The sequence below is a fragment of the Erythrolamprus reginae genome, chromosome 8, assembly GCF_031021105.1.
Source record: "Erythrolamprus reginae isolate rEryReg1 chromosome 8, rEryReg1.hap1, whole genome shotgun sequence".
NCBI classification, from domain to species: domain Eukaryota; kingdom Metazoa; phylum Chordata; class Lepidosauria; order Squamata; family Dipsadidae; genus Erythrolamprus; species Erythrolamprus reginae.
The window spans coordinates 17906679-17932463 of record NC_091957.1 but is presented as its reverse complement, the minus strand read 5'-3'; the positions used below and the strand labels follow the sequence as shown (position 1 = coordinate 17932463).

At 43.9% G+C, this 25785-nt stretch overlaps 2 protein-coding genes across 4 annotated transcripts in view; one reads left to right on the top strand and one right to left on the bottom strand.

Annotated features, from left to right (window-relative positions):
• Positions 1–231: 231 nt before the first annotated feature.
• Positions 232–24186, bottom strand: CCDC27 (coiled-coil domain containing 27). Of its 2 annotated transcripts, none has more exons than XM_070759076.1 (13): positions 24076–24186; positions 22153–22350; positions 20870–20996; positions 18666–18800; positions 16363–16496; positions 14233–14409; positions 12541–12795; positions 10158–10344; positions 7482–7612; positions 6891–6968; positions 5340–5552; positions 2874–2978; positions 232–2766 (listed from the first exon to the last, which is right to left on the bottom strand). In XM_070759076.1, exons 2-13 carry the CDS (start codon positions 22309–22311, stop codon positions 2644–2646), a joined length of 1824 nt encoding a protein of 607 aa, XP_070615177.1. In that variant the 5' UTR covers positions 22312–22350; positions 24076–24186; the 3' UTR covers positions 232–2643. The 2 variants fall into 2 exon arrangements, with proteins under 2 accessions (XP_070615177.1, XP_070615178.1); XM_070759077.1 differs by lacking the exon at positions 24076–24186 and adding an exon at positions 23868–23925.
• MRPS16 (mitochondrial ribosomal protein S16) overlaps positions 23976–25785 on the top strand; it is a 7211-nt gene continuing 5401 nt past the window's right edge. The window contains exons 1-3 of one of the 2 annotated variants that reach the window (XM_070759082.1): positions 23976–24023; positions 24155–24437; positions 25129–25214. In XM_070759082.1, the coding sequence (XP_070615183.1) occupies positions 24313–24437; positions 25129–25214 (211 nt within the window). In that variant the 5' untranslated portion in view covers positions 23976–24023; positions 24155–24312. The other variant, XM_070759081.1, reaches the window with a different exon arrangement.

Below are 25785 nucleotides of genomic sequence, written 5' to 3'. Positions count from 1 at the left end.
TTTCTACCCTTTCAATGTAGGTGGTAATTGCTGTTTTCTTAACGTCGCCAGTATATTTCCTATACCTTATAATAACGATGCTGCTCCATGGAAACTACACCTGCTACAGAAAAACTATAAACAGTTTTGAAATCAGAACAAAAAATGATTCAGAAAAGTACAAGGTCAACTGCAATGATTACAAAAAATATTTTTTGGTAGACCTGTGTAATAAAACAACAATAACAACAATAATAATAATAGCCTTTATTGCCATTGTACATCATGTATACAAAGAAATTGGTTTAGCCTCTACTGGGGCAACCCATAACAGACAATACAAAATACATGTATGATGTGTGCTATTCTGAATTATTATTTTTCCACAGCAAATTAGGGGCAAAGTACCAGGTAAGCAAAACGACAGCACTAGAATTTCATGAAACAGAAACATAGAAGACTGACGGCAGAAAAAGACCTCATGGTCCATCTAGTCTGCCCTTATACTATTTCCTGTATTTTATCTTACAATGGATATATATTTATCCCAGGCATGTCTAAATTCAGTTCCTGTGGATTTACCAACCACGTATGCTGGAAGTTTGTTCCAAGGATCTACTACTCTTTCAGTGAAATAATATTTTCTCACGTTGCTTTTGATCTTTCCCCCAACTAACTTCAGATTGCTCATTGATTTTATTGATTATAGAGTTTTATCCTGCCTTTGTTACTGTGTAGGTAACTGAAGGCACCTGTATTATTTTTAATTACAGCCATTTGAAGGAGAAATTTAGAGTCCAAAACAAGATGGAAATAACATAGGAAATTTAAAACAGTCGCAGAAGCAGAGGGCTCCGATTCTTAGGTCTGCCTAAGCCACTCACCATTAATCAGGATTTTACCCTGCAGGGTGGAGAGGATGATGAAGAGGAGGGGAGAAGGCAGGAAACTCCTCCGCATTTTAATCCAGGGGTCTTTTTCTCCCCCGCCAACCTATCATCCTTTGGCCTAAGAACACAAACAAATTCTCAGCAGTAGCAGTGCGTCCATCTGTGTCCGGTCGGAAAGCGCCAGGCTCCGGATGTCAACATTTCAAAGAACCAGGAAAGTCCGTTTCATTTCAAACCGTTCTGAAAATTCCAGTTCTGGATTCTACTCCCCCCCAAAGAGATTTCATTCATTTCCAAAGTGGCATCATGGGGGGCAAAAATCCCAGAAGATGGGCTGACCAAAAGACTTGGATTTTTTAAAAAGGATCCAACGCATGGCTAGAGACTCCCCAATGGAACTGTATCCTCGCCGTGTTTCGCAGTGCAAGGCCAAAATAAAGAGTTTGAAGATGTGGCCAACATGAAAACAAGCCTGGCTTCCTTGCTTTGGCAAAATATCCACTGGTCAACGATCCCCGGCAAGTCTTTAGTACCCCCAAAAAATTGATTTGGCGATGTTGATGTAGGAGATGACTTGAGTTGAACCTGAGGGAGGGAGGCGTTGAGTCATCTTCAGGGCCACAAGAATCCAGTCCACCTTATATTACGTTCACTCTTATCTACTACCAATTTGCTTTGGAGAATAGCTGGATCCGCTCCTTTCTTTGTCAGATCCTGAGATATTGTAAAAGTGCTATCATGTCCCTCCTAGTCCTTCTTTTCATTAAACTAGACATGCCCAAAGTTACAGTATTTCAGACGTGCATCGCAACTGGAAAGAATACAGCACTTGGACACCTGGAAAAATATGGCATCCTTCACGTAATCCTCCAATAAAAGATTGAAGTTGAAAGAGGTCCAGGCAGAATAAGAAGGTGATCATGGCTTCAAATTCTAAAGGACTGGTTGGGAAAAACTCAGCGGCACCTTTTCGTGTGACTGTTGATAAAAACAGGACCACCAGCATGATCGGCAACGTCCGATGGCACAAGAAGAGTTACCCAAATCCTGCAGCCATTCTTCAGTTAGTCTCCAATCACCTTAGTTGCTCTTCTTTGCACTTTCCCCCCCAAAGTCTCAACATCTTTCTTGCCATGCAGGGAAACAAAACTGGATGCGGCGTTCCAGGTGCGGCCTTACTAAGGCTTCATAAAGCGATGTTTACACTTCAACCAGTAATTATACTACCGTATTTTTCAGAGTATAAGACGCACCATTCCCCCTCCTAAAAGAGGGAGAAGATTTGGGTGCACCTTATACTCCGAATGTAGCTTTTTCTCCTTTTTTTTTGAAGCTTTTGTTTCCAACCTTAACAAGGTGCTAACGATCTTCCCAGCTTGCAGGTTTGTTTTCATTGCTAACTCTGAATTGTTTTTTTCTAGCTCCAAGTCTTTTTTTCATTGCTACTCCCTCCAAAAAAGGTTTTTTCTTCCAGTCCTATAACCAGGGGATAAAATGATGTGCTGAAGCTGACCAGACTAAGGACGCTAGCCAGAAGAATACCCGGTAGGCAGATTTTGTCCCCCTTATTTTCCTCCTCCAAAACTAAGGTGTGTCTTATACTCCAAAAAATACAGTAATTATAATTAATAATCATACTAATGCACAAGGAAAGGGAGGGGGGAACGTGAGTGCCATCGTTTAATTGGAGACAGGAAAAGGAACAGCTCAAGAGCAGACTAAGAAATTTGGAAGATGTTATTTGGGGAGGGGAGTGTTTAAAAAGGGGGGGTATTTATTTCCCTCCGGCTTTTTTCTTATGAGTCGGCGGCGGGGCAGGCTCGGAGCTGAGCGATGGGACCTTGACGCCTTTCTGCTTCAGCATTTGGTGGAAGTCGAGACGGTCGGTTATGATTTTCTGAAAGACAGTGGCGTCCGTCAGGAAGGGGAGGGGGCAGCCTTGTCAGGGCCAGGGGTCTTTGCTCCTCCCCCCCCCCACTCCGCCTTTCCACCATCCGGGGTTACCTGCAAGGCCTCTAAAACCTCCTCGTCGGTGATTTCTGCCTGTGGGGACTTGGTGCCGGGCGTGCTGTAAGCGGCTTGGATAATTTTGCTGCGGAACCGTTCGAACTTTCAAAGAGAAGGAGAGAACAAAGAGAAGCGTAAAGCTGGAGGAACGTAGAATGGGAGGGACGGGGCAACTGCTAGTGACTTCCTAAGGATTTGGTGTCTGGTTCCCAGATGCCCTGCAAGGTAGGACACATTGGAATGGAATAGGAATAAGAATAAGCTCTACATGGCATCGGACCAGATTACCTGTGGGACCGCCTCCTGCCCCATGAATCCCAGCAACCGGTGAGGTCCCAGAGTGAGGCCTTCTCCAGGTCCTGCCAACTAGACAATGTCGTTTGGTGGGACCTAGGGGAAGAGCCTTCTCTGTGGAGGCCCTGGCCCTCTGGAATCAGCTCCCCCTGGAGATTCATACTGCCCCCACCCTCCTCACCTTTCGTAAGAGTCTAAAGACTCGCCTGTGCTGCCAGGCTTGGGCCGATTAGATCTTAGCCCCTGGCCAACGAATGATTGTATGGTTGCTGTACGAATGGGTGAGGCTGATTTTAATAATAATAAGAAGAATCTATCTATCTATCTATCTATCTATCTATCTATCTATCTATCTATCTATCTATCTATCTATCTACCTATCTACCTACCTACCTACCTATCCATCCATCCATCCATCCATTCAATTTTTATGCCGCCCTCCTCCTTAGACTCAGGGCGGCTTACAACATGTTAGCAATAGCACTTTTTAATACAGAGCCAGCGTATTGCCCCCACAATCAGGGTCCTCATATATAGCTAGGAATTTTAAATAGTTATGCAATTTTTAATTTAATTTGATTGATTTTCATTGTAATTTACTGTTATTTTTTTATATATGTTGTAATCCGCCCTGAGTCTTCAGAGAGGAGCGACATAGAAATCCAATAAATAAATAAATAAGAATAAGAAAATGGAATGGAATGGGTAGAATAGAATAGAATAGAATTCTTCATTGGCCAAGTGTGATTGGACACACAAAGAATTTGTCATTGGTGCAAATGCTATCAGTGTACATAAAAGAAAACATACATTTGTCAAGAATCATGAGGTACAATACTTAACCCCACTGAGTCCCACGGAATTGGCATAGAAGTCAAATTAATAAATAATAAATAAGATTGTCATAGGGGACATATAAGCAATCAGGAAACAATAGAAACCGTAAGGATACAAGCAACAAGTTCCAGTCATACTGTTATAAGTGGGAGGAGACAGGTGATGGGAACGATGAGAAGACTAAGAGTAATAGTAATGCAGCCTTAGTGAATAGTTTGACAGTGTTGAGGGAATTATTTGTTTAGTAGAGTGATGGCGTTTGGGGAAAAACTGTCCTTGTGTCTAGTTGTCTTGGTGTGCAGTACTCTGTAGCGATGTTTTGAGGGTAGGAGTTGAAACAGTTTATGTCCAGGATGTGAGAGGTGAGTAAATATTTTCACGGCCCTCTTTTTGACTCGTGCAGTCTACAGGTCGTCAATGGAAGGAGGATTGGCAGCCATTGTTTTTTCTGCAGTTCTGATTCTCCTCTGAAGTCTGTTGTCTGTCTTGTTGAGTTGCAGAAGCCCAACCCCAATTAGGACCCCAAGATCACGCCAGGCCAATGCTATTTTTATTATAAGGATACAGTACAAGTAGTTTTCAGCTTGCAATGTTTAAGTGACTGTTTAAAACTGAAAAAAGTGACTGGAGTTTTTTGGGGGACTTTGTTTGTTTTCTTGGCAGCTGCAACACATTGCTGGCTCATAATTAAGTGTTTGTTACTAAGACACTCGGGAAGCAGTTAATGCTCTTGAGCCAGAGATAGGTACCGTATTTTTCGGTGTAGAGGACATTTCTTCCCTAAAGAGGCTGATAATTAGGGTGCTTATACTTTGAATGTAGCTTTATCTTCCAGCCCTAACTAGCTGCTAACGATCTTCCCAGCTCTTACCTTGCAAGCTCTTTCATTGTTACTCTTTCAGAATGAATTTTTTTAAACCCTTAACCAGGGGATAAAATAAGGTGCTGAAACTGACCAGACTAAGGATGCTAGCCAGATGAATACCTGCTAAGCAGATTCTTTCCCCTATTTTCCTTCCCAAAAACTAAGGTGTGTCTTATACTCTGATGCGTCTTATACTCCGAAAAATACGGTAGTCCTCGACTTCCAACAGTTCGTTTAGTGACCGTTCAATGTGACAACGGCACACTTACAACCGCTGCAGCATCCCCGTGGAGACGGGATCAAAATTCAGACCATTGGCAAACCGGTTCCTATTTAGGACGGTCGCAGCGTGTATGCGTTCCACCCACCCACCCCCACGGGGTTCCGTGATCCGCTTTCATGACCGTCCGAACAGCAAAGCCAATGAAGGGAGCCGGTTTCGCTTAACAACCGCGTTCTAACCTTACCCGGGCGCTGACGCTCTCCAGGGTGACTCTGGTTTGCTGTTCCGCCCGTTGCAAGATGTCTAGCTGTTTCTGGAGTTCGTTCTGGCTGCTCAGCTGCTTTATGGCGTGGTGCTTGTTCACCAGCAACTGGGACTGGAGCTGCTGGATGTTGACCTGCAAAGTGTGGATGGCCTGGTCTCTGTCCACCACCTGGGCTTCGAGCTTGGTCACTTCCTGGGCAGGATGGGAGAGGAGGGAAAGGAAAGGGTCAAGTTAGAGAATCCGGTCCCTTTGGGGGGCTTCTTCAGGGCACCCCTAGAATTGAAATAGGAAGGAAACATAGGAAGAGAAGCAGAAACATAGGAAGAGAAACAGAATGAAATAGAAATAGAAAAATAGAAATAGGAATAGGAATAGGAATGTAATGTAGTGTAGTGGAATGGAATGGAATGGAATAGAGAAAAATAGAGAAGAGAAGAGAGAGTATGGAATAGAGTAAAATATGGAAAAAAGAGAGAAAAGAAGAGAATAATAAATTGAGAATAGAACACAATAAAATAGAATAGAACAGAACAGAGATAGAAATGGAATGGAATATAGAATAGAATAGAACAGAATAGAATTAGAATAGAATCTGTAAAGGGGTGGGAAGAATTGTATTTTCAAATCTGCAAGCTTTAATTAACATAGATTTATACCAAAATAAAAACTGCTAGTTGCAAATTCCTGTCTGGATTATCCTCCAAGGTTGTGGGTGTCTCTTCCATGCAGTTTCTCAGAGGGGACCTTAGGAACAGGGGTTCAAACTATTTTCTGGAAATTGTGTGTTTGTTTGTATGTGAGACAGAAAGACAGACAGACATACAGAAACAGAGAGAGAAAGCCATGTCCTCACACACAGAGATCAGGAACAAAACACTTGGCTTGAGACACCTGGCTAATTCTTCACGTGGGTTTGTGTGTGAGCTTTACCCCAGGAGTGGCAAACCCAGCTTAGGGCTCACCTGAGGCTATGATGGCTTATATTCACTCTCTCTCCCTCTCTTTCTCTGTCCCTCTCTCCCTCTCCTTTTTCCTCTGCCCCTCCTTCTCTCACTCCCTCTCTCCCTCTTTCTCATTTTCTTTCTCCCTACCTCTCTCCCCCCTCTCTTGTTCTCCCTTTCTCTCTGTCCCTCTCGCTCCTTCTTTCCCCCTCTCCTTCTTTTTTTCCCTCTCTGCCCCTTCTTCTCTCACTCCCTCTCCCTCTTTCTCATTCTTTCTTTCGCCCCTCTTTCTCCCTACCTCTCTCTTTCTCTTTCTGCCCCCTCTCTCTCTCTTTCTAGCTCCCCCACCACCTCCCCCTCTGTGTGTGTGTGTGTGTGTGAGAGAGAGATTTGACATCTGTTTTCAAATTGCTGCTCCCAAAGGTCAGGAGATAGTTAAGTTTTCGCGCCAGCAAATTCTGTCTTTGATGATTGCTCAAGCTTCCTTTAACGAGAGTTTATTTGGTCTACGGAGTGGGGTCGCTGAGCCAAACACCCAACAAAGAGCAGAAATCCACAGGTAAGATATCCAAGGAAGGGGTTCCCTTACCTGTCGAAGTCTGGAGTTCTCTCTCTCGATGGTGCCCATCATTTCTTCGTGTTTCCTCTCCTCCCGCAAGTTGGAAAACTAAGAAGAGAAGGCAGAAGTTGTGGAAAGGTTAGCACATCCACACACACACTTTTGGCACTTGACCAAAAAAGGTTTGGCATCACTGGTCTAGACTTTACTGCCTGAGCAGGGGGTTGGACTAGAAGACCTCCAAGGCCTCCTCCAACTTTGTTATTCTGTTATTCTGCTATTCTTTTTCTTTCCTTCTTTACTTTTTGCCCACCCACCCTTCTCCCTCCCTTCTCTTCCTTTTCATTCCTTCCTTCCTTCTTTCCTCCCTTTCCTTCCCTCACACCTATACTTCCTTCCTTCTTTCCTTTCTTCTTTCCTTCCTTCCCTTCCCTCACATTTATACTCCCTCCCTCCCTCCCTTCCTTCTTTTCTCCCTTCCGTTCCCTTCTCTTTCCTTCCCTGCCATCACATCTATACTTCCTTCCTTCCTGGGGGGCAGAGTGCAAATCCCAACCTTGTAAAATTAATTTGTTTGACACCCCACCCCCCTGGGACTGTCCTTCAGCCCTTTTGACCAACCTTATTCGACATGGCCTCCAGCTGTTCGCCTCGTTCGCGGAGTTCCTTCTGCAAAGATTCTTTCTCCATGTCAGCTTTCCGTAGTTGGGATTCCTCAAAAGTCAGCTCTCTTTGCAGAGACGAAATGGCTCCTGGAGAAGAAAGCGGGAGGCAGCAGAGGAAGCCCACCTGCCCAAATTTCCACCCAGGCTTCCTTTCTTATCCTTGTTCAGACAGTCCTTGATTTACAACTGTTTGCTTAATGATCGTTCGAAGTCAATATCGGGATTCAATATTGTTTTTTCACACTTAGGACCTGTTGGGAGTGGTCCACATCCAGCTCAGCTGGTCACGGATTTCGAGGACCAAGGGACGGAGGATTACTGGCATCAGAGGCCAGTGTTCTTGCCACCTGAGTCTGAGAGTGAAAGGGGAATTGGAGACTGGGGAACTACCAGAGACTATAGCATGCCCAGTGATGGGATTAATGAGTCAGAGAATGATGGAGAATTAGAGGAGGATGCAAGAGTCAGGAAAATGTGGTCTAGACAGGAATATCTGAAAGGAAGGGGTTCTTGGCGTTAATAGATCCGTGGGATACTTGGCCACGCCTTGCCACTATATAAGGGACTTTCTAAGGGGAAATCTTATCAGGAAAGAACTCAATCTGTCTAGTCTGGAGGACAGAAGGGAAAGGGGGGACATGATCAAAACATTTAAATATGTTAAACGGTTAAATAAGGTTCAGGAGGGAAGTGTTTTTAATAGGAAAGTGAACACAAGAACAAGGGGGCACAATCTGAGGTTAGTTGGGGGAAAGATCAGATGCAACAGGAGAAAATATTATTTTATTGAAATAGTAGTAGATGCTTGGAACAAATGTCCGGCAGACGTGGTTGGTAAATCCACAGTAACTGAATTTAAACATGCCTGAATTTAAACATAGATCTATTCTAAGATAAAATACAGGAAATACTATAAGGGCAGACTAGATGGGCCATGAGGTCTTTTTCTGCCGTCAATCTTCTATGTTTCTATGAATTGAGCATGGCGAACAACATTCCTCATCATGGATGCTGGAGAATCGAAGCTGAGAGGACTTTCTGGGTTCAAATCCTTTCCCTTCATGCATGTGTTATTCTTTGTAGAATTTTAACGAAACACTCTATTCTACTCTATTTGACAAGGTTTTTAAAACACACCTTTGCCAGCAGGCCTGGGGCTGTTTGAGCATTGATACCTTTTCCAGCTGAATACTATGATTTTAATGAGATGAATGTTGATTGAATGGTTTTAAATATTTTGGGTTTTTTTTTAAGAGTAGGTTTTAATTGTTTGGGTTCTTAAATGTAGCTGTCAAGCCAAAAGCCATCATGTGGAGTTAGAGGCTTCAGCCTGCCACAGTAGCACAGTATTAGGGGAATTGGGAGGGGTAGTTGAATGAAAGGGAAAGTTACCAACCACAACAAATTCTTTTCCTAGAGCCCAAGGTCATTTTTTGTTCTGCATCAACTGAAGATAAGAGGAAGTTGGTAGAATCCCTGTACTCAGACTGGTCTTCGTGATGAACTATGGGTGTGGGGATGTGGGATGAACCTTAACCTGGGTGGGATACTGGAAAGAAGTTAGTACAGTGGTACCTCATCATACGAACTTAATTGGTTCCAGGAGGAGGTTCGTAAGGTAAAAAGTTCGTAAGATGAAACAATGTTTCCCATAGGAATCAAAGTAAAAGCAAATAATGCGTGCAAATCCTTCAGGAAAATCCCAAACTTTAGAAGGGAGGCGAACAGAGGGCAGGGAGGAGCAGCTAAAGGGGGCGGGTGGAAGAAGCAAGGCTAGGCTAAAGGGTGAGTGGGAAGGAAGAAAGGCAAGGGGGGCGCCCCTCCCTTTTCTTTCTTCAAAATACACTGTTTCAGTTCCTTTGCAAGCACCTTGTTCTCTGCAAAATTTTCCTCCCCCAAGCTGCCCCTCCCTCCTCCCTTTTCTTTCTTAAAGACACCCTTTCAGTGCCTTTGCAAGCACGTTGTTCTCTGCAAAATCTTTCCTACTCCAAGCTGCCCCTCCCTCCTCCCTTTTCTTTCTTAAAAAGACACCCTTTCAGTGCCTTTGCAAGCACGTTGTTCTCTGCAAAAGTTTTCCTCCCCCAAGCTGCCCCTCCCTCCTCCCTTTTCTTTCTTAAAAAGACACCCTTTCAGTGCCTTTGCAAGCACGTTGTTCTCTGTAAAATCTTTCCTACTCCAAGCAGCCCCTCCCTTTTCTTTCTTCAAAAAAAGGGGGGGGGGAAAGAAACCCCTTCATCCCAGCAGCAGCTGTTTGGGTTCGTAAGGTGAAAATAGTTCGGAAGAAGAGGCAAAAAAATCTTAAACACCGGGTTCGTATCTTGAAAAGTTCGTTAGAAGAGGCGTTCGTAAGATGAGGTACCACTGTATTGGAATGGCAGTAGCATGACCAACATGGCTCTGATAATAAATCCAACCTTACGTGAGAGAATTGGACTGGAATCTGATTTATTTCTCAGATGCTATTTGGGGCATTGACAGTAGCTTTTAGCGTAGGATTTTATATTGCTGATTTTGTACTTTTTTATACCGTAAACCGTCCTGAGTCACCTGGAGAAAGGCAGCACAGAAATCCAAATAATAAATAAATAATAAATAAAATAAATCATCCATTCTGGGTGTTCTGGAGGGGTACCTGTGGCCAGCTCGTACTCGTTCCGCGCCTTCTGCAGCTCTTCGTAGAGGATTTCATTCACCTTCTGGAACTCCAGGAGCTTGTAGAGGATCAGAGTGTTCTCCGATTGCTCCAGCTCCATCGATTCGCTTTCCTTCACTCTGGATTCGCTGGTCGAGATCACCTCCTCTTCCAATTCCATTAGGCTCTTTTTCAGTCATGTCCACGTTGCAGGAGGCGGACGGGTGTGTGTGTGTGGGGGGGGGAGTTAAAAAGAAAAAAGACTCGTCATTGTCACAATTGTGATTGTGTTTTTAATTACAGACTGGGGAAGGGGAAAATCCCATTGTCTTTCTGAAGATTCAAGGACAGCAGAAGGCATTTTATTCGCAGGGCTCGTCTTATGGGCTGCAGATGAGCCCAAAGCCTCTGTTTACTAAGTGAGCTTTTCCCTGTTTTATGACCTTTGTTCCCACAGTTGTTAAAAGGGAATCGCTGCGGCTGGTTAAGTTCCTCGCACAGTTTGGGAAGCAAAGCCGGGTTCCTCCCCTCTTTTCACTCATCGGAAGCTTTCAAAAGAGGATCACGTCACCCTAGGACAGTGATGGCGAACTTTTCCCTCGGGTGCCGAAAGAGCGTAGGCGTGTGCTATCACCCACGCGCAAGTGCCCATGCCCAAAATTCAATGCCTAGGGATGGTGAAAACAGCTTTCCCCACCACCATCACAACCCAGAGGCCCACTGGAGGCCGGAAACGACCTGTTTTCCAACTTCTGGTGGGCCTAGTAGGCTTGTGTTGCACCCTCCCCAGGCTCCGAAGGCTTCCCTGGAGCTGGGGGAGGGTAAAAACGCTCTCTCCCATCCCCCCAGGAGGCTCTCTGGAAGCCAAAAGCGCCCTCACAGAACCTCTGTGTGAGCCAAAAAATCAGCTGGCCGGCACACACAGGCATGTTGGAGCTGCGCTAGGGCAACAGCATGCGTGCCAGCAGATATGGCTCCAGATGCCAACTGTGGCACCCATGCCAGAGGTTTGCAATCACTGCCCTGGGACACGGCGCCGGTCGTAAACATAAGTAAGTTGCCAAGCATCTGAATTTTGATCGGTTGTAAGTGTGAATAACGGCCCTAACTCACTTTTTTTGGTGGCGTTATAACTCCGAAAAGCCACTCAGCAGAGTTGTAAGTTGAGGACTATCTGTAATGCACATTTTTTGCAACACAGCTAGTTCTCTAACTTATGACAGTTCAGTTAGGGACCCCTCAAAGCCATGACACTGCTGAAAAAAACAACTTAGGAGTTGCAACTGAGTTTTTCACACTTAATGACTGCCACAGCCTCCCCACACTCACATGATCAAAATTTCCAGGCTTGGCAATGGACTCGCGTTTTCAACAGCCATTATCCCCTTATGAGATTTTCCGACCGGCAAAGTCAGTGGGGAAAAGACGGGGAAAAGATTAACTGAATGAACGTGTTCCTAATTTAACAATTGCAGTGGATTCACCCGTTGAAAGCTCGTCGAATTGGGTGAAAAATTCACCGAACACCTGTCTCACTTAGCCCACAAAAATCTGGGGCGCCGTTACGGTCATAAGTCAAGGATCTCCTACAGACAAGTTGTAATTTTCTCTACGGGCAGCCCTTGACTGAGGACAGTTCGTTCAGTGGCCGTTCGCTATTGTTTGGGCTCCACCATGATGAGGACTAGCCTATATTCCTATTGAGTCCGTGTGATGTAAAATAGAATAGAATAATGGAAAATAGGAAAAGAATAGAATACAACAAAGAATAGAATAGAATACAATGAAGAGAAGAGAAATAGAAGTAGAATAGAATAGAATAGAATATGGTATGGAATGGAATGGAATAGAATAGAATAGAATAATGGAAAATAGGGATAGAAAACAATAGAATGAAGAATAGAATACAAATAGAAAATAATAGAATATGGCATGAAAAGGAATAGAATATGGGACTGAATAGAATAGACTAGAACAGAACAGAACTAGAAATAAATAGAAATAAAAAAGAATAGAATATGGAATGGAATGGAATGGAATAGAATAGAATATGGGAAGGGATGGGATGGAATAGAATAGAATTCTTTATTGGCCAAGTGTGACTGGACACACAAGGAATTTGTCTTTGGTGCCGATGCTCCCAATGCACATAAAAGACAAGATTGTCAAGAAAACACTTAATGATGGTCACACGGTACAAATAAGCAATCCGGAAACAATATTAATGATAAAATCGTAAGGATGCAAGGAACAAATTACAGTCATACAATCATAAGTGGGAGTAGATAGATGATAGAAACGATGAGAAGATGGATAATAATAGCAATGCAGCCTTTCTCAGGTCTTTTACCAACTCCGTTTTTTGGGGGGGGGGCCTTCCTACCTCCTTTTCGATGTGCTCCAGTTCGCCCTGCTCTCTCAAGAGCTCCTTCTTCACGAGCAGCGCTTTCGAATCGAGCGTGTGCTCCGACCGGCTCAGCAGCTCTTTCAGACGTGCAAACTCCTGACTCGAATCCTGCGACAGGTTGACCTGATCCACGTAGACCGAGGGAATGCTCCTCTGCTCCAGCCCAAACATTGGGCTGAGGCCACGCGTGGGCAGTCGCGGGAGGTCCCATTCGGACTCTTTGGAACGTTTCTGGGAAAGAGAGATTTTGAAAGCAAACCTGATGGATTTTTCAGGGGGGTTCTGAGCAATTCTGAAAGTTTGGGTTTGCAGGAGGTAACGTGGGTAGTCCTCAACTTACGACGATAAGGGAGCCTGCCCGTGATGGCCATAAATGGAGGATTAGCTATGCTACCGTCTGCATCATTCTCTATTTATTCCATTCCATTCCCTGTTCTAGTTCTACAGTGGTACCTCTACAGTACTTACGAACTTAATTCGTTCCGTGACCAGGTTCTTAAGTAGAAAAGTTTGTAAGAAGGAGCAATTTTTCCCATAGGGATCAATGTAAAAGCAAATAATGTGTGCGATTGGGGAAACCACAGGGAGGGTGGAGGCCATTTCCTCCCAGGAGATTCCTGGAGAGGCCCCACGGAGGCTTCTCCCCGCCTTTTCCGGTTACAGTTTTGGAGGCTTGGGTTTGTAAGTGGAAAATGGTTCTTGAGAAGAGGCAAAAAGATCTTGAACACCCAGTTCTTATCTAGAAAAGTTTGTAAGTAGAAGTGTTCTTAGGTAGAGATATTTCTATTTCTGTTTCTTGTTCTGTTCTGTTCTATTCTGTTCTACTCTACCCTCCTATATTCTATATTCTATTCTATTCTATTCTATTCTCTATTCCCTATTCTATTCTATATTCTATACCTGTGATGGCGAACCTTTTTTTCCTTGGGTGCCAAAAGAGCATGGGCACTTGCTATCGCGCATGCGCAAGTGCACACACCCATAATTCAATGCCTGGAGAGGGTGAACACAGGTTCCCCCATCCCCTGGAGGCCCTCTAGAGGGCAGGAAGTGGATTGTTTCCCAACTTCTGGTGGGATTATTATTATTATTATTATTATTATTATTATTATTATTATTAATAATTAGATTTGTATGCCGCCCCTCTCCGTAGACTCGGGGCGGCTTACAGCAATGATAAAAACAATGTATAACAAATCTAAAGTAGGCTCATGTTTCGCCCTCCCCAGGCTCCAAAGGCTTCCCTGGATAAGGGGGAGGGTAAAAACGCCCACCCACCCCCGAAGGCTTTCTGGAAGCCAATACCCTCCCAGAGCCTCTGTGTGAGCCAAAAATCAGCTGGCCAATACACACATGCACTTTGGAGCTGAGCTAGGGCAATGGCTCGCGTGCCAGCAGATATGGCTCCACGTGCCAACTGGGGCATGCCATAGGTTCACCATCACTGTTCTATATTCCATATTCTGTTCTAATTTACTCTACTTCCATTTTATTCTATTCTGTTATGGCATGAACCGTACGTAAGCTTACCTAAGGGCTTATTGCTATTGCCATTTAATAAATCTAGCTAAAGAAAATGTTGTGCCTTGCTGGAGTTGGGTGGGCAGGGAAACAGGTTCCGGCAGCTATCAAGACAAGACTGGGAAGCCAAGAAAAAAGAGGGCCTACCTCTTCCGAAGACCTCTCTGAAACAGAGACCTGCCATTTCTGGAGCAGCTCGATTTGTTTCTGCATTGCCTGGACCTCTTCTCGCAGAACGGCAATCACTTCCTCCTTCCGGAGACACTCAGCTTCAAAAGGAGCCAGGCGGGCAACCTCCTCCCCCAGCTTATTGAGACCCAGATCCTGGGAAGAGAACCAATAGTCCTTTTAGTCCAGCATCCCCAGAATAAATTTTCTGTTGTTGTTGTTAGTCGTGAAGTCGTGCCCGACCCATTACAACTCCATGGATCATGTTCCTCCAGGCCTCCCTGTCCTCTACCATCCCCCTAAGTCCATTAAGCTCAGGCCGAATGCTTTAGTGACTCCATCCAGCCCCCTTGTTCTCCACCGTCCCCTTCTTCCTTTAGTTCCCAGCATTAGGCTCTTCTCCAGCGAGTCCCTCCTTCTCATTAGGCAGCCAAAATATTTTGAGTTTCCTCTTCAGGATCTGGCCTTCTAAAGAGCAGTCAGGGTTAATCTCCTCGAGGACTGACCAGTTTGTTAAAAAGTACCATTAATTTTTTATTTGATAATAAACACAATAAATACCCCCTTCCAGATTTTCTACTCTAGACCTCCACGGGACTCGCAAGCGAACAACACCTGCCCATTGTTCCACCTAGACCACAGTAAGAGCACTGTGTATGTGGTACATTGCTCAACAGTAGTAACTGTGAGAGGGATCTTGGACAACCATTTAAATAGGAGCCAGTCATGTGCAGCAGCTGCCAAAAAGCCAACACAGTTCATTAACAGAGAAATAGAATCAAGATCATATGAAGTGTTGATACCACTTTATAACGCCTTAGTAAGGCCACACTTGGAATCCTGCATTGTTTTCGTCACCACGATGCAAAAAGGATGTTGAGACTCTAGAAAGAGTGCAGAGAAGAGCAACAAAGAGGATTAGGGGACTAGCGGCTGAAGCATATGAAGAACAGTTGCAAGAACTGGGCAGATGAGGAGAAGGACCACAGGAGACATGATTGATAGCACTCTTCCAATATCTCAGGGGTTGCCACAAAAAAGAGGGAGTCAACCTATTCTCCAAAGCATCTGAGAGTAGAACAAGAAGCAACAGGTGGAAACTAAACAAGGAGAGAAGCAACTTAGAACTAAGTCTTCAGAGAGGGGCGGCATACAAATCTAATAAATTGAATTGAATTGAATAAGGGGAAAATTTTCTGACAGTCAGAACAATTAATCAATGGAACAGCCTGTCTCCAGAAACTGTGAATGCTCCAACCCTGGAAGTTTTTAAGAAGATGTTGGATAACCATCTGTCTGAAGTAGTGTAAGGTTTCCTGCCTAAGCAGGGGGTTGGACTAGAAGACCTCCAAGGCCCCTTCCAATTCTGTTGTTATTATTATTATTACTGCATTCAATTTTGGTCACCACACTATAAAATAAGATGTTAAGATTCTAGAAAAAATGATGAAGAGCAACCAGGAGGATTAGACGCTGGAGGCTAAAACATATGATGAATGGTTGCAGGAACTGGGCCTGGCTAGTCTAGTGAAGAGAAGTACTATTGTAGCATTATAGCATAAGTACCATTACACTGTAGCGTCTTCCAATATTTGAGGGGCTCCCACAGAGAGGAGGGGGTGAAGCTATTTCCCAAAGTACCCGAAGGCCAGACAAGGAATAATGGATGGAAATTGACCAAGGAGAGATCCAACCTGAAAATAAGGAGGAATTTTCTGACAGTGAGAACCATCAACCAATGGAACACCTTCAGAAGTTGTGGGAGCTTCATCACTGGAAGCTTTCAAGAAGAGACTAGACTGCCATCTGTCATAAATGCTGTTGAGTCTCCTGCTTGGGTTGGGTGTTGGACTAGATGACCTACAAGGTTAATCTGTAATCTGCTCCTTGCAAACGGCTCCTTTCAGCCTCTTTCTGACTGCTCACCCTGAATCAAATTGCAAGATGTCCGTCTTAAAAAATGCCCTGCTTATTATTTGGACTTTTGCAAGCCTGAAAAGGAGCTACTGGGCACCTGGTTCCGTGCCTCTTCTTATCACGTCCCAAAACATCTGGCCAAACCCTTCCGCCCTCGTTCCTTCTGCTGGGCTTGCGGGTTCGAATCCTCACCTTCTCGTGAAGCACGGGGATGTACCAGGGCATCCTGTTCCCGGAGCGGGTTTTAAGATGGCTGGCGGGGAGGATGCCTTCTGTGAAACTCTTCCATTTGGGCAACTCAACTTCCGAGGAGAAAGAGGATAAAACTGGGAAGGCAAAAAGAGAAATGTCACTCAAAGCCAAACCGAAAAGAACAGTCTGCCTCCAAAGGGTTGCTGGGTTCTTCACACCCCCAACCCCTTTTTGGATGGGGGGGAGCAGAGGCCAGCCTTTAGAATAGACTCTTTGGAGCCCCAGGGTTGAATTGAGGGGTCCCTGGTGCTCTTGGAGGAGAAGGACTCGGGGTCCTTGGTGAGCTTGGTGGATTTAGAAACATAGAAACATAGAAGACTGACGGCAGAAAAAGACCCCATGGTCCATCTAGTCTGCCCTTTTACTATTTCCTGTATTTTATCTTACAATGGATATATGTTTATCCCAGGCATGTTTAAATTCGGTTACTGTGCATTTACCAACCACGTCTGCTGGAAGTTTGTTCCAAGGATCTACTACTCTTTCAGTAAAATAATACTTTCTCATGTTGCCTTTGATCTTTCCCCCAACTAACTTCAGATTGTGTCCCCTTGTTCTTGTGTTCACTTTCCTGTTGAAAACACTTCCCTCCTGAACCCTATTTAACCCTTTAACATATTTAAATGTTTCGATCATGTCCCCCCTTTTCCTTCTGTCTTCCAGACTATACAGATTGAGTTCATTAAGTCTTTCCTGATACGTTTTATACTTAAGACCTTCCACCATTCTTGTAGCCCGTCTTTGGACCCGTTCAATTTTGTCAATATCTTTTTGTAGGTGAGGTCTCCAGAACTGAACACAGTACTCCAAATGTGGTCTCACCAGTGCTCTATATAAGGGGATCACAATCTCCCTCTTCCTGCTTGTTATACCTCTAGCTATGCAGCCAAGCATCCTACTTGCCTTTCCTACCGCCCGACCACACTGCTCACCCATTTTGAGACTGTCAGAAATCACTACCCCTAAATCCTTCTCTTCTGAAGTTTTTGCTAACACAGAACTACCAATGCAATACTCAGATTTAGGATTCCTTTTCCCCAAGTGCATTATTTTACATTTGGAAACATTAAACTGCAGTTTCCATTGCTTTGACCATTTATCTAGTAACGCTAAATCATTTACCATATTACAGACCCCTCCAGGAATATCAACCCTATTGCACACTTTAGAGTCATCGGCAAATAGGCAAACCTTCCCTACCAAACCTTCCCCTATGTCACTCACAAACATATTAAAAAGAATAGGACCCAGAACAGACCCTTGTGGCACACCGCTTGTAACCTGTCTCTGCTCAGAATACTCGCCATTAACAATAAATCTCTGATGTCTATGCTTCAGCCAGCTTGAAATCCACTGAACTATCCAGGGATTAAGTCCAATCTTCACTAATTTATCTATCAGCTCTTTATGTGGAACCGTATCAAAGGCTTTGCTGAAGTCCAGATAGGCAATATCCACGGCACCACCTTGATCCAACACCTTTGTGACATAGTCAAAGAACTCAATGAGATTAGTCTGACACGATTTGCCTTCAGTAAAGCCATGCTGATTTGGGTCCAATAAGTTATTGTTTTTTAGATGCTGATTTATCCTCTTTTTGAGTAGAGTCTCCATCATTTTAACTACAACTGATGTCAAGCTAACTGGCCTGTAGTTTCCAGCTTCTTCTCTACTGCCCTTCTTGTGGATAGGCACAACACTGGCCATTCTCCAATCCTCAGGAACATCTCCTGTTAACAGGGATTTCTTGCAGACATTTCATGAACCAGCTTGAGAGCCTCATCAGTGCTAGAAAGAAGTGGGGGTTGTGGAGAAGAGGAGGCCTGAGGGATTATTGGTACTCTCTGAGTTTGGTTGGTTTCTTGCAGGTGTTTCATTACCAAACTATGGTAGATAACATCATCGATGCTAGAAAGGACTGAGAGGAAGAGGAGGAGGAAGAAGAAAAACTGGTAGAGGAGGAGGAGAAGGAGGAGGAAGTGTGGTGCAAAAGGAGAAGGAGGAGAAGGAAAAGGAAGAGGAGGAGAAAGTGTGCTAGAGAAGGAGAAGGAGGAAGTGTGATGAAGAAGGAGGAGAAACTGTGGTGGAGAAAGAGGAGAATAATAATTGTGGGGCTCCATGGTTAATGTCCACATGTTGCAAGGTTGACCCAAGTGCCATTACTGCTGTAAGCCTGGGGGTTTTTTTTGGGAGGGTGATAGAGGGAAGAAAACCTGTAACTGAAGCCAGACAAACAAACTTACATCTTAGGCGACTCCTGGAGTCCCAAATGTCTTGATTTTGGACAAGGGAATTCCAGTCGTCCAGGGATATCTGGGAAGTCAAACTCATGGTGCTGACGTTGGTAGGGAGATACCCCAATTTTGAAGCGCTGGTCTCTGATGGGTGAGAAGAATGGGGGGAGGTGGGGACAGCAAGCAGAGAATTCAATGTTGACTCTTTCACATCTGGGATGGTACAAAGTCTCCCGCCTTGGGTCGGGGGTTGGACTAGAAGACCTCCGAGGTCCCTTCCAGCCCTGGGATTCTATCTTATTTTACAACAGGGGTTGGCAACCCACGGCTTTGGAGCCGCATGTGGCTCTTTCATCCCTCTGCTGCGGCTCCCTGTCTCCACTCGGCTGCACAATTGATAAGGCTTTCGATTAGGAGAAGTAGAGTAAAAAGGGGGAGACTCTATGGTGTGAGAACCAGACTTCTGGTTGGCAGAGGAAAAAGGATGCTGTGCTAGGAGGAGACTCTATGGTGGGGGAACTGGACTTCCAGTCGATAGAGGAAAAAGGATGCTGTGCTAGGAGGAGACTATGCTGGGGGAACCAGGCCTCCGGTTGGCAGAGGAAAAGAGACACTGCGCTAGGAGCAGACTCTATGGTAGGGGAAACCGGACTTCCGGTCAGCAGAGAAAAAAGGACGTGGAGATTCCATGATGGGAGAACCAGACTTCTGGGTTGGCAGAGGAAAAGGGACGCCGTGCTAGGAGGAGACTCTATGGTGGGGTGGGGATGGGGGGAGGGAACCGGGCTTCCGGTTAGCAGAGGAAAAAAGACACCATTTATTTATTTTATTTATTACTTAGATTTGTATGCCGCCCCTCTCCGAAGACTCGGGGCGGCTCACAACATGTAAAAAACAGATCATAAGCAATCAGACAAATTTAAAACATTTAAATATTTTAAAAAAAAAAAACCCTATGCTAACAGTCACACACACAGACATACCATGCATAAATTAAACGTGCCCAGGGGGAGATGTTTCAGTTCCCCCATGCCTGACGGCAAAGGTGGGTTTTAAGGAGTTTACGGAAGGCAGGAAGAGTAGGGGCAGTTCTAATCTCCGGGGGGAGTTGGTTCCAGAGGGCCGGGGCCGCCACAGAGAAGGCTCTTCCCCTGGGGCCCGCCAACCGACATTGTTTAGTTGACGGGACCCGGAGAAGGCCCACTCTGTGGGACCTAATCGGTCGCTGGGATTCGTGCGGCAGGAGGCGGTCTCGGAGATATTCTGGTCCGATGCCATGAAGGGCTTTAAAGGTCATAACCAACACTTTGAATTGTGACCGGAAATTGATCGGCAACCAATGCAGACTGCGGAGTGATGGTGAAACATGGGCATACCTAGGTAGGCCCATGACTGCTCTCGCAGCTGCATTTTGCACGATCTGAAGTTTCCGAACACTTTTCAAAGGTAGCCCCATGTAGAGAGCATTACAGTAGTCGAACCTCGAGGTGATGAGGGCATGAGTGACTGTGAGCAATGAGTCCCGGTCCAGATAGGGCCGCAACTGGTGCACCAGGCGAACCTGGGCAAACGTCCCCCTCGCCACAGCTGAAAGATGTTGTTCTAATGTGAGCTGTGGATCGAGGAGGACGCCCAAGTTGCGGACCCTCTCTGAGGGGGGGAGGAGACTTACGATTAGCTCCAGAATTGATCAGGGGGGTTCCGTTTTAGGACCTTTGTGGTTCTTTGAGTGTTTAAGGTTGCCGACCCCTGATCTATGATTAGAGGACTGAAATTTGAAAACTGTGGATCCGCACTGTGCTAAGCGGCTGTTTGCATTAGCATGAAGCATGGATAGATAGCCATTGACTTACAACAGCCCGTCTGAAGCTTCAGCAGCCCTTTTAAAAAGGACCATTTTTCCCACTTAACGACCGTCACAGCATCTCTGGGGTCATGTCACCCAAATTCAGACACTCGGCAACCGACTCGACAACCGACTCCAGAGATTTCCTGAACAATGGCAGCCAGGGAGGAAGGCAGTTGAACGGGGCAAGATAGTTCGTTTCATGAACCGTCCGGCCCAACAACGGAACTTCAAGGCTCCATTGCGGTCGCTAAGTCGAGGAATGACCTGCGCTGCGCAATTTCACCCGCCCGCCCAACCGAGCCGGAATGGGCAGAAAGGAGGCCGCAAGCAAGTGACCCAAAAATGGACCTGTGGAGTGTTTTACCAAGGAGGTTTGCCGATGTCGCCTGGTCGCAATACTGAGGACATCCGGGCCGTTTCAAGAATTTCTGCATTTCCGTCGAGCCGGAAAGAACACTTACTATGGTAGACATCTTCATTTGTTCCTCAGCCTGTGTGATGAGAGAAAGTTAAGACTCAACTTCTTGCTTAATCAGGATCGTGGTTTGTCGAATCAACAGCCGATAAACCCTCCGGCTGAGATTCGCAGAGGTTTCTCCAACTTTAACCAAAGAGAGCTGGAGATTGGAAAGACCCTGGAGATTCCCCCTGTGAAAAGGAGGATTAGGGGAGCCATGACACTAGTGTTTCAGTGTTTGTGGGTCTGCCACGAAGAAGGGATGAGGGTTCCACTTATTTTCCAAAGCACTAGAAAGTAGGACATGAAACAATGGATGAAACTCATCAAGGAGAGAAGCAACCTAGAACAAGGAACAAATTTCTTGTGTGTCCAATCACACTTGGGCAATAAAGAATTTCTCCCCTCTCCTCTCTTCTTCTATTCAGAAATGTCCTGACAGTGAGAACAATTAATCAGTGGAATAACTTGCCTCCAGAAGTTGTGCGTGCTTCAACACTGGATGTTTTTAAGAAGTTGGATAACCATTTGTCTGAAGTGGTGTAAGGTTTCCTGCCCAAGAGGGGGTTGGACTAGAAGGTCTCTGGAGTCCCTTCCAACTCTGTTACACTGATTCCGGACTATTTAGAATAGAATAACAGACTTGGAAGGGACTTTGGAGGTCTTCTAGTCAACCCTCTGCTTGGGCACGAGACCCTACACTGCTTCAGGCAAATGGTTATCCAACATTTTCTTTAAAACTTCCAGTGTTGGAGCATTCACAACTTCTGGAGGCAAGTTGTTATTTTTTATATTTCAATAATACAACACAGCAAACGAGAACACTATGCTGTATTTTATATTATTAAAACAGAATAGGATACTTTATCGGCCAAGTGTGATTGGACACACAAGGAATTTGTCTTGGTGCATATGCTCTCAGTGTACATAAAAGAATCATGTGGTACAACACAATGATTGTCATAGGGGTCAAATAAGCAAAGAAGAAACAATCAATATTAATAAAAACCTTAGGATACAAGCAACAAGTTACAGTCAAACAGTCCTAAGTGGGAGGAAAAGGATGAATAGAATTATTATTATTATTATTGTTGTTGTTGTTATTATTATTATTATTATTATTATTATTATTATTATTATTATTATTATTATTATCCTTTTGCAATTCAACCAGTCGAGCCATTGCATACCTGTTTCTCATAATAACGCCTGACAGCATGAAATGCTTTACTGGGATGAATTTTGTCACTGTCTGGATGATTCCACACGAGGGTCTGTTGGGGTAAACTCGTCTTCCGCAACGCGGTCATCCCCTTTGTCATTAGGGTAATATTTTTCTCCTTCTCCATGATTTCAGAAACTTATTTCTTCCTTCCACCTAAAAAGCCCTGAATTTTTTTTTTAAGAAATAAAGTTTTTTTAAAATTATCATGCACCATCAAGATGATGCCAAATCCATCCGAGATTGATAGATTTTTTTTAACCCATGACCTGGTTTAAACCTGGTTAAAAAAGAAATAACTATGGCTTTCCATCTGCAATTTGACCAAGATTAAAAGCTAACTAAAAGCTAGCTGAATTGTATTATTTGTGCCAGTAACATGGCTTGAATCACAAGTTTTGCTCAACAGCCCATGTCTAAGCCATATTTCGGCCAGTCCATCTCTTAGCTCAGCTCAGGAGGGATGTTTGCTGAGAGAGACGGATGAGATTATAATCAGCAAACATCCCCATGTTCCAATATGTACATAATATCTATCTATCTATCTATCTATCTATCTATCTATCTATCTATCTATCTATCTATCTATCTATCTGATATTAAATATAATTCTCAATTATATAGTTATACATATAAAGCAATCGTCTGTCTATTGTCTGCCTGTCTATCTATCTATATCTATCTGTATAATATCTATACTGTAATATCTATCCTATATATCTATCTATATTAAATATATATAATTCACATATTATATAAAGTAATAATTATATAATCATCTATCTATCTGATATTAAATGTATATAACTCACATTATTATATAAACATATAAAGTAATGATCTATCTATTGTCTGCCTGTCTGTCTATCTATATCTATATATCTATCCTATCTGATATAAAATATATATAATTCACATATTATATAAGGTAATATTTATATAAAGTAATCATCTATCTAGTATATAATTCACATATTACTATATAAAGTAATACTTATATAATCATCTTGTCTATTGTCTACCTATCTATCTGATATTAAATACTGTATACAGTATATCGTTCACATATTATGTAAAGTAATACTTTACATCTCTCTATCTATTGTCTGACTGACTGACTGACTGTCTATCTATCTAATCTATCTGATATTAAGTAGATATATAATTCACATATTATTATATAAAGTAATAATTGTAGTAGCAGAAATAGAGGAATAAAAAATGCAGGATTGGTAGTCAAGCTGAATTCTTCTTTTCTGACGCCTTGAGTAAAGGATAATCTTTGGGTTTGTCAGGCTGGGGTTTATGGGGATGGTAGTCCATAGTCTGCAACAGGTTAGAGGAAGCCAGCTTACCTGCCTGATAATAAACACACAGAGTAATGCCTAATACACTCATGTCAACAAACCACCATGACAGCCTGGAGGGCTAAATTAACCCACTTTGAGACCCTTATTGTGATTCACATTGGTGCAACAACAGACTAACAAGGTTTTTAAGGCCAAGAAATTTTGGGTTCTTTTGGGCGGAAGGGGCTATTATTGTTGTTATAAACCAAAATTGTGGGGTCCTGTGACAAACACACAGATAATTTTGGGGCCAAAAAAAGAAACTTCAATTTAAGCCTCAGCTATGATGTAAATTATAATGCCCACTTCTATTGTAAGGTAAGTAACTCCACACCTCCATCTCGCTTCTTCCCCTGAGGTCCTCAAAGAGGACTAGGTACATGCTGCGGTCGCAGGGTTTATGAGCACGTGATCAAAGCCCTCCCCCCCCCCCCAGGAGGCTCAAGAAAGGCGGGGTTTACGGGCATGCAGAATAAAGAGGCGTGGACAGGTGACGGAGGCGGGGCCAGAGAGGATTTCTTTTTGGGGGGGGGGTCTCTTACGTTTGCTCCACTAGGACCCCTCGCCGTTTTTAGGCCCGAGGGTCGCTCAACGGCTCTCGGGCCTTCCTTTATTTTTCAGGTAGGCCAGCCTCGGTTGCTTAGCAACGCGGGAGAAACTCGACGCGCAGCGCGATAACGTCAGCCCCTGCGACACGGGCGCATGGGTAGTCGAGGGTAGAAAGGGCACCTCCGGACGGGCGATCTGATTGAGGCCGCCCGGATTCACAGTCTCCGCGCATGCGGCCTGAGGGTTCCATTGGATCGGCGTGGATTTGGGCTGGGAAGCAGTGGAAGGATCTTAAGAATCACTTTTTTCCGGGTCGCTGGGTGCGTGATCGCCGCTGGGGGTCCCATCCTTGCAGGTAAGGCAGGAAATCACCATGTGCGGCTTATCCGTCTGTCTTTGCAACTTGGTGCATAATAATAATAATAGTTGCATCAGCTGCACTGGTTGAATTGCAGGTTGCATATTGCAAAAAGATGTTGCGTAAAACTCATCCTATGGAATCTTCATTACGTTTCTACATATAAAAATAGAAAGAAAAGAAATTAAACAAACAACATTCAAAGAAAAGAAGAAAGAAAAAATAGAAAATAAACAGACAAATGAACATAAATTTAAACAACATATAAAACGTATTCAGTTTCAGTAGTGTTCTTTATATGCACGTAGATATAATTATTTGCTTATCATCAATTAATATTTTCTTTCACTACATACATATATTTATTTGTTATGTAGAAGACATAATTTGTCAACCGTAATGTTGACTTATCACTATCAAGCGCCCTAAATTATGTTTTTCAATTGGCTCACATTTTAAGCTTTGGTGGGCTTGAATTCCCAAAGGCAGCATGGAGAAATTATGGGAGGATGGCTGGCTGGGGAATTCTGGGAGTTGAAGTCCACCCAAGCTTAAAGTTGAATAACAACTGGTTGTGTGAATCGCATCTTGGTTTCCCTGGAACCCCTTTTTCCTTCAGATTTTAAATAGGGTAAATCCCATTTTACAACTCTAAAATACCTCTTTGTATCTTTCTGCTCTTTCCCAGCAAGCATCCGGATTCTGTCCCCCTTTTTCAAATTGGATACTTTCCCCCGTTTTCTTTGCTGCAAGACGTCATCATGGTTCAACTAGGTAAGTGGCATTATCCAAGGCTTTATATATCCCCCCTACCCACCACTTATGTGTTATTTTCATTCCTCAATGCCAGCTTGGCTCGAGATTGACAGCAGAAAAAGACCTCATGGTCCATCTAGTCTGCCCTTATACTATTTCCAGTATTTTATCTTAGGATGGATCTATGTTTATCCCAGGCATGTTTAAATTCGTTTACTGTGGATTTACCAATCACGTCTGCTGGAAGTTTGTTCCAAGCATCTACGACTCTTTCAGTCAAATAATATTTTCTCACGTTGCTTCTGATCTTTCCTTCAACTAGCCTCAGATTGTACCCCCTTGTTCTTGGGTTCACTTTCCTGTTAAAAACACTTCCCTCCTGAACCTTATTTAACCATTGATCATATTTCAATGTTTCGATCATGTCCCTCCTTTTTCCTTCTGTCCTCCAGACTCTACAGATGGAGTTCCTGAAGTCTTTCCTGATAGGTTTTTATGCTTAAGACCTTCCACCATTTTTGTAGCATGTCTTTGGACCTGTTCAGTTTTATCAATATCTTTTTGTAGGTGCGGTCTCCAGAACTGAACT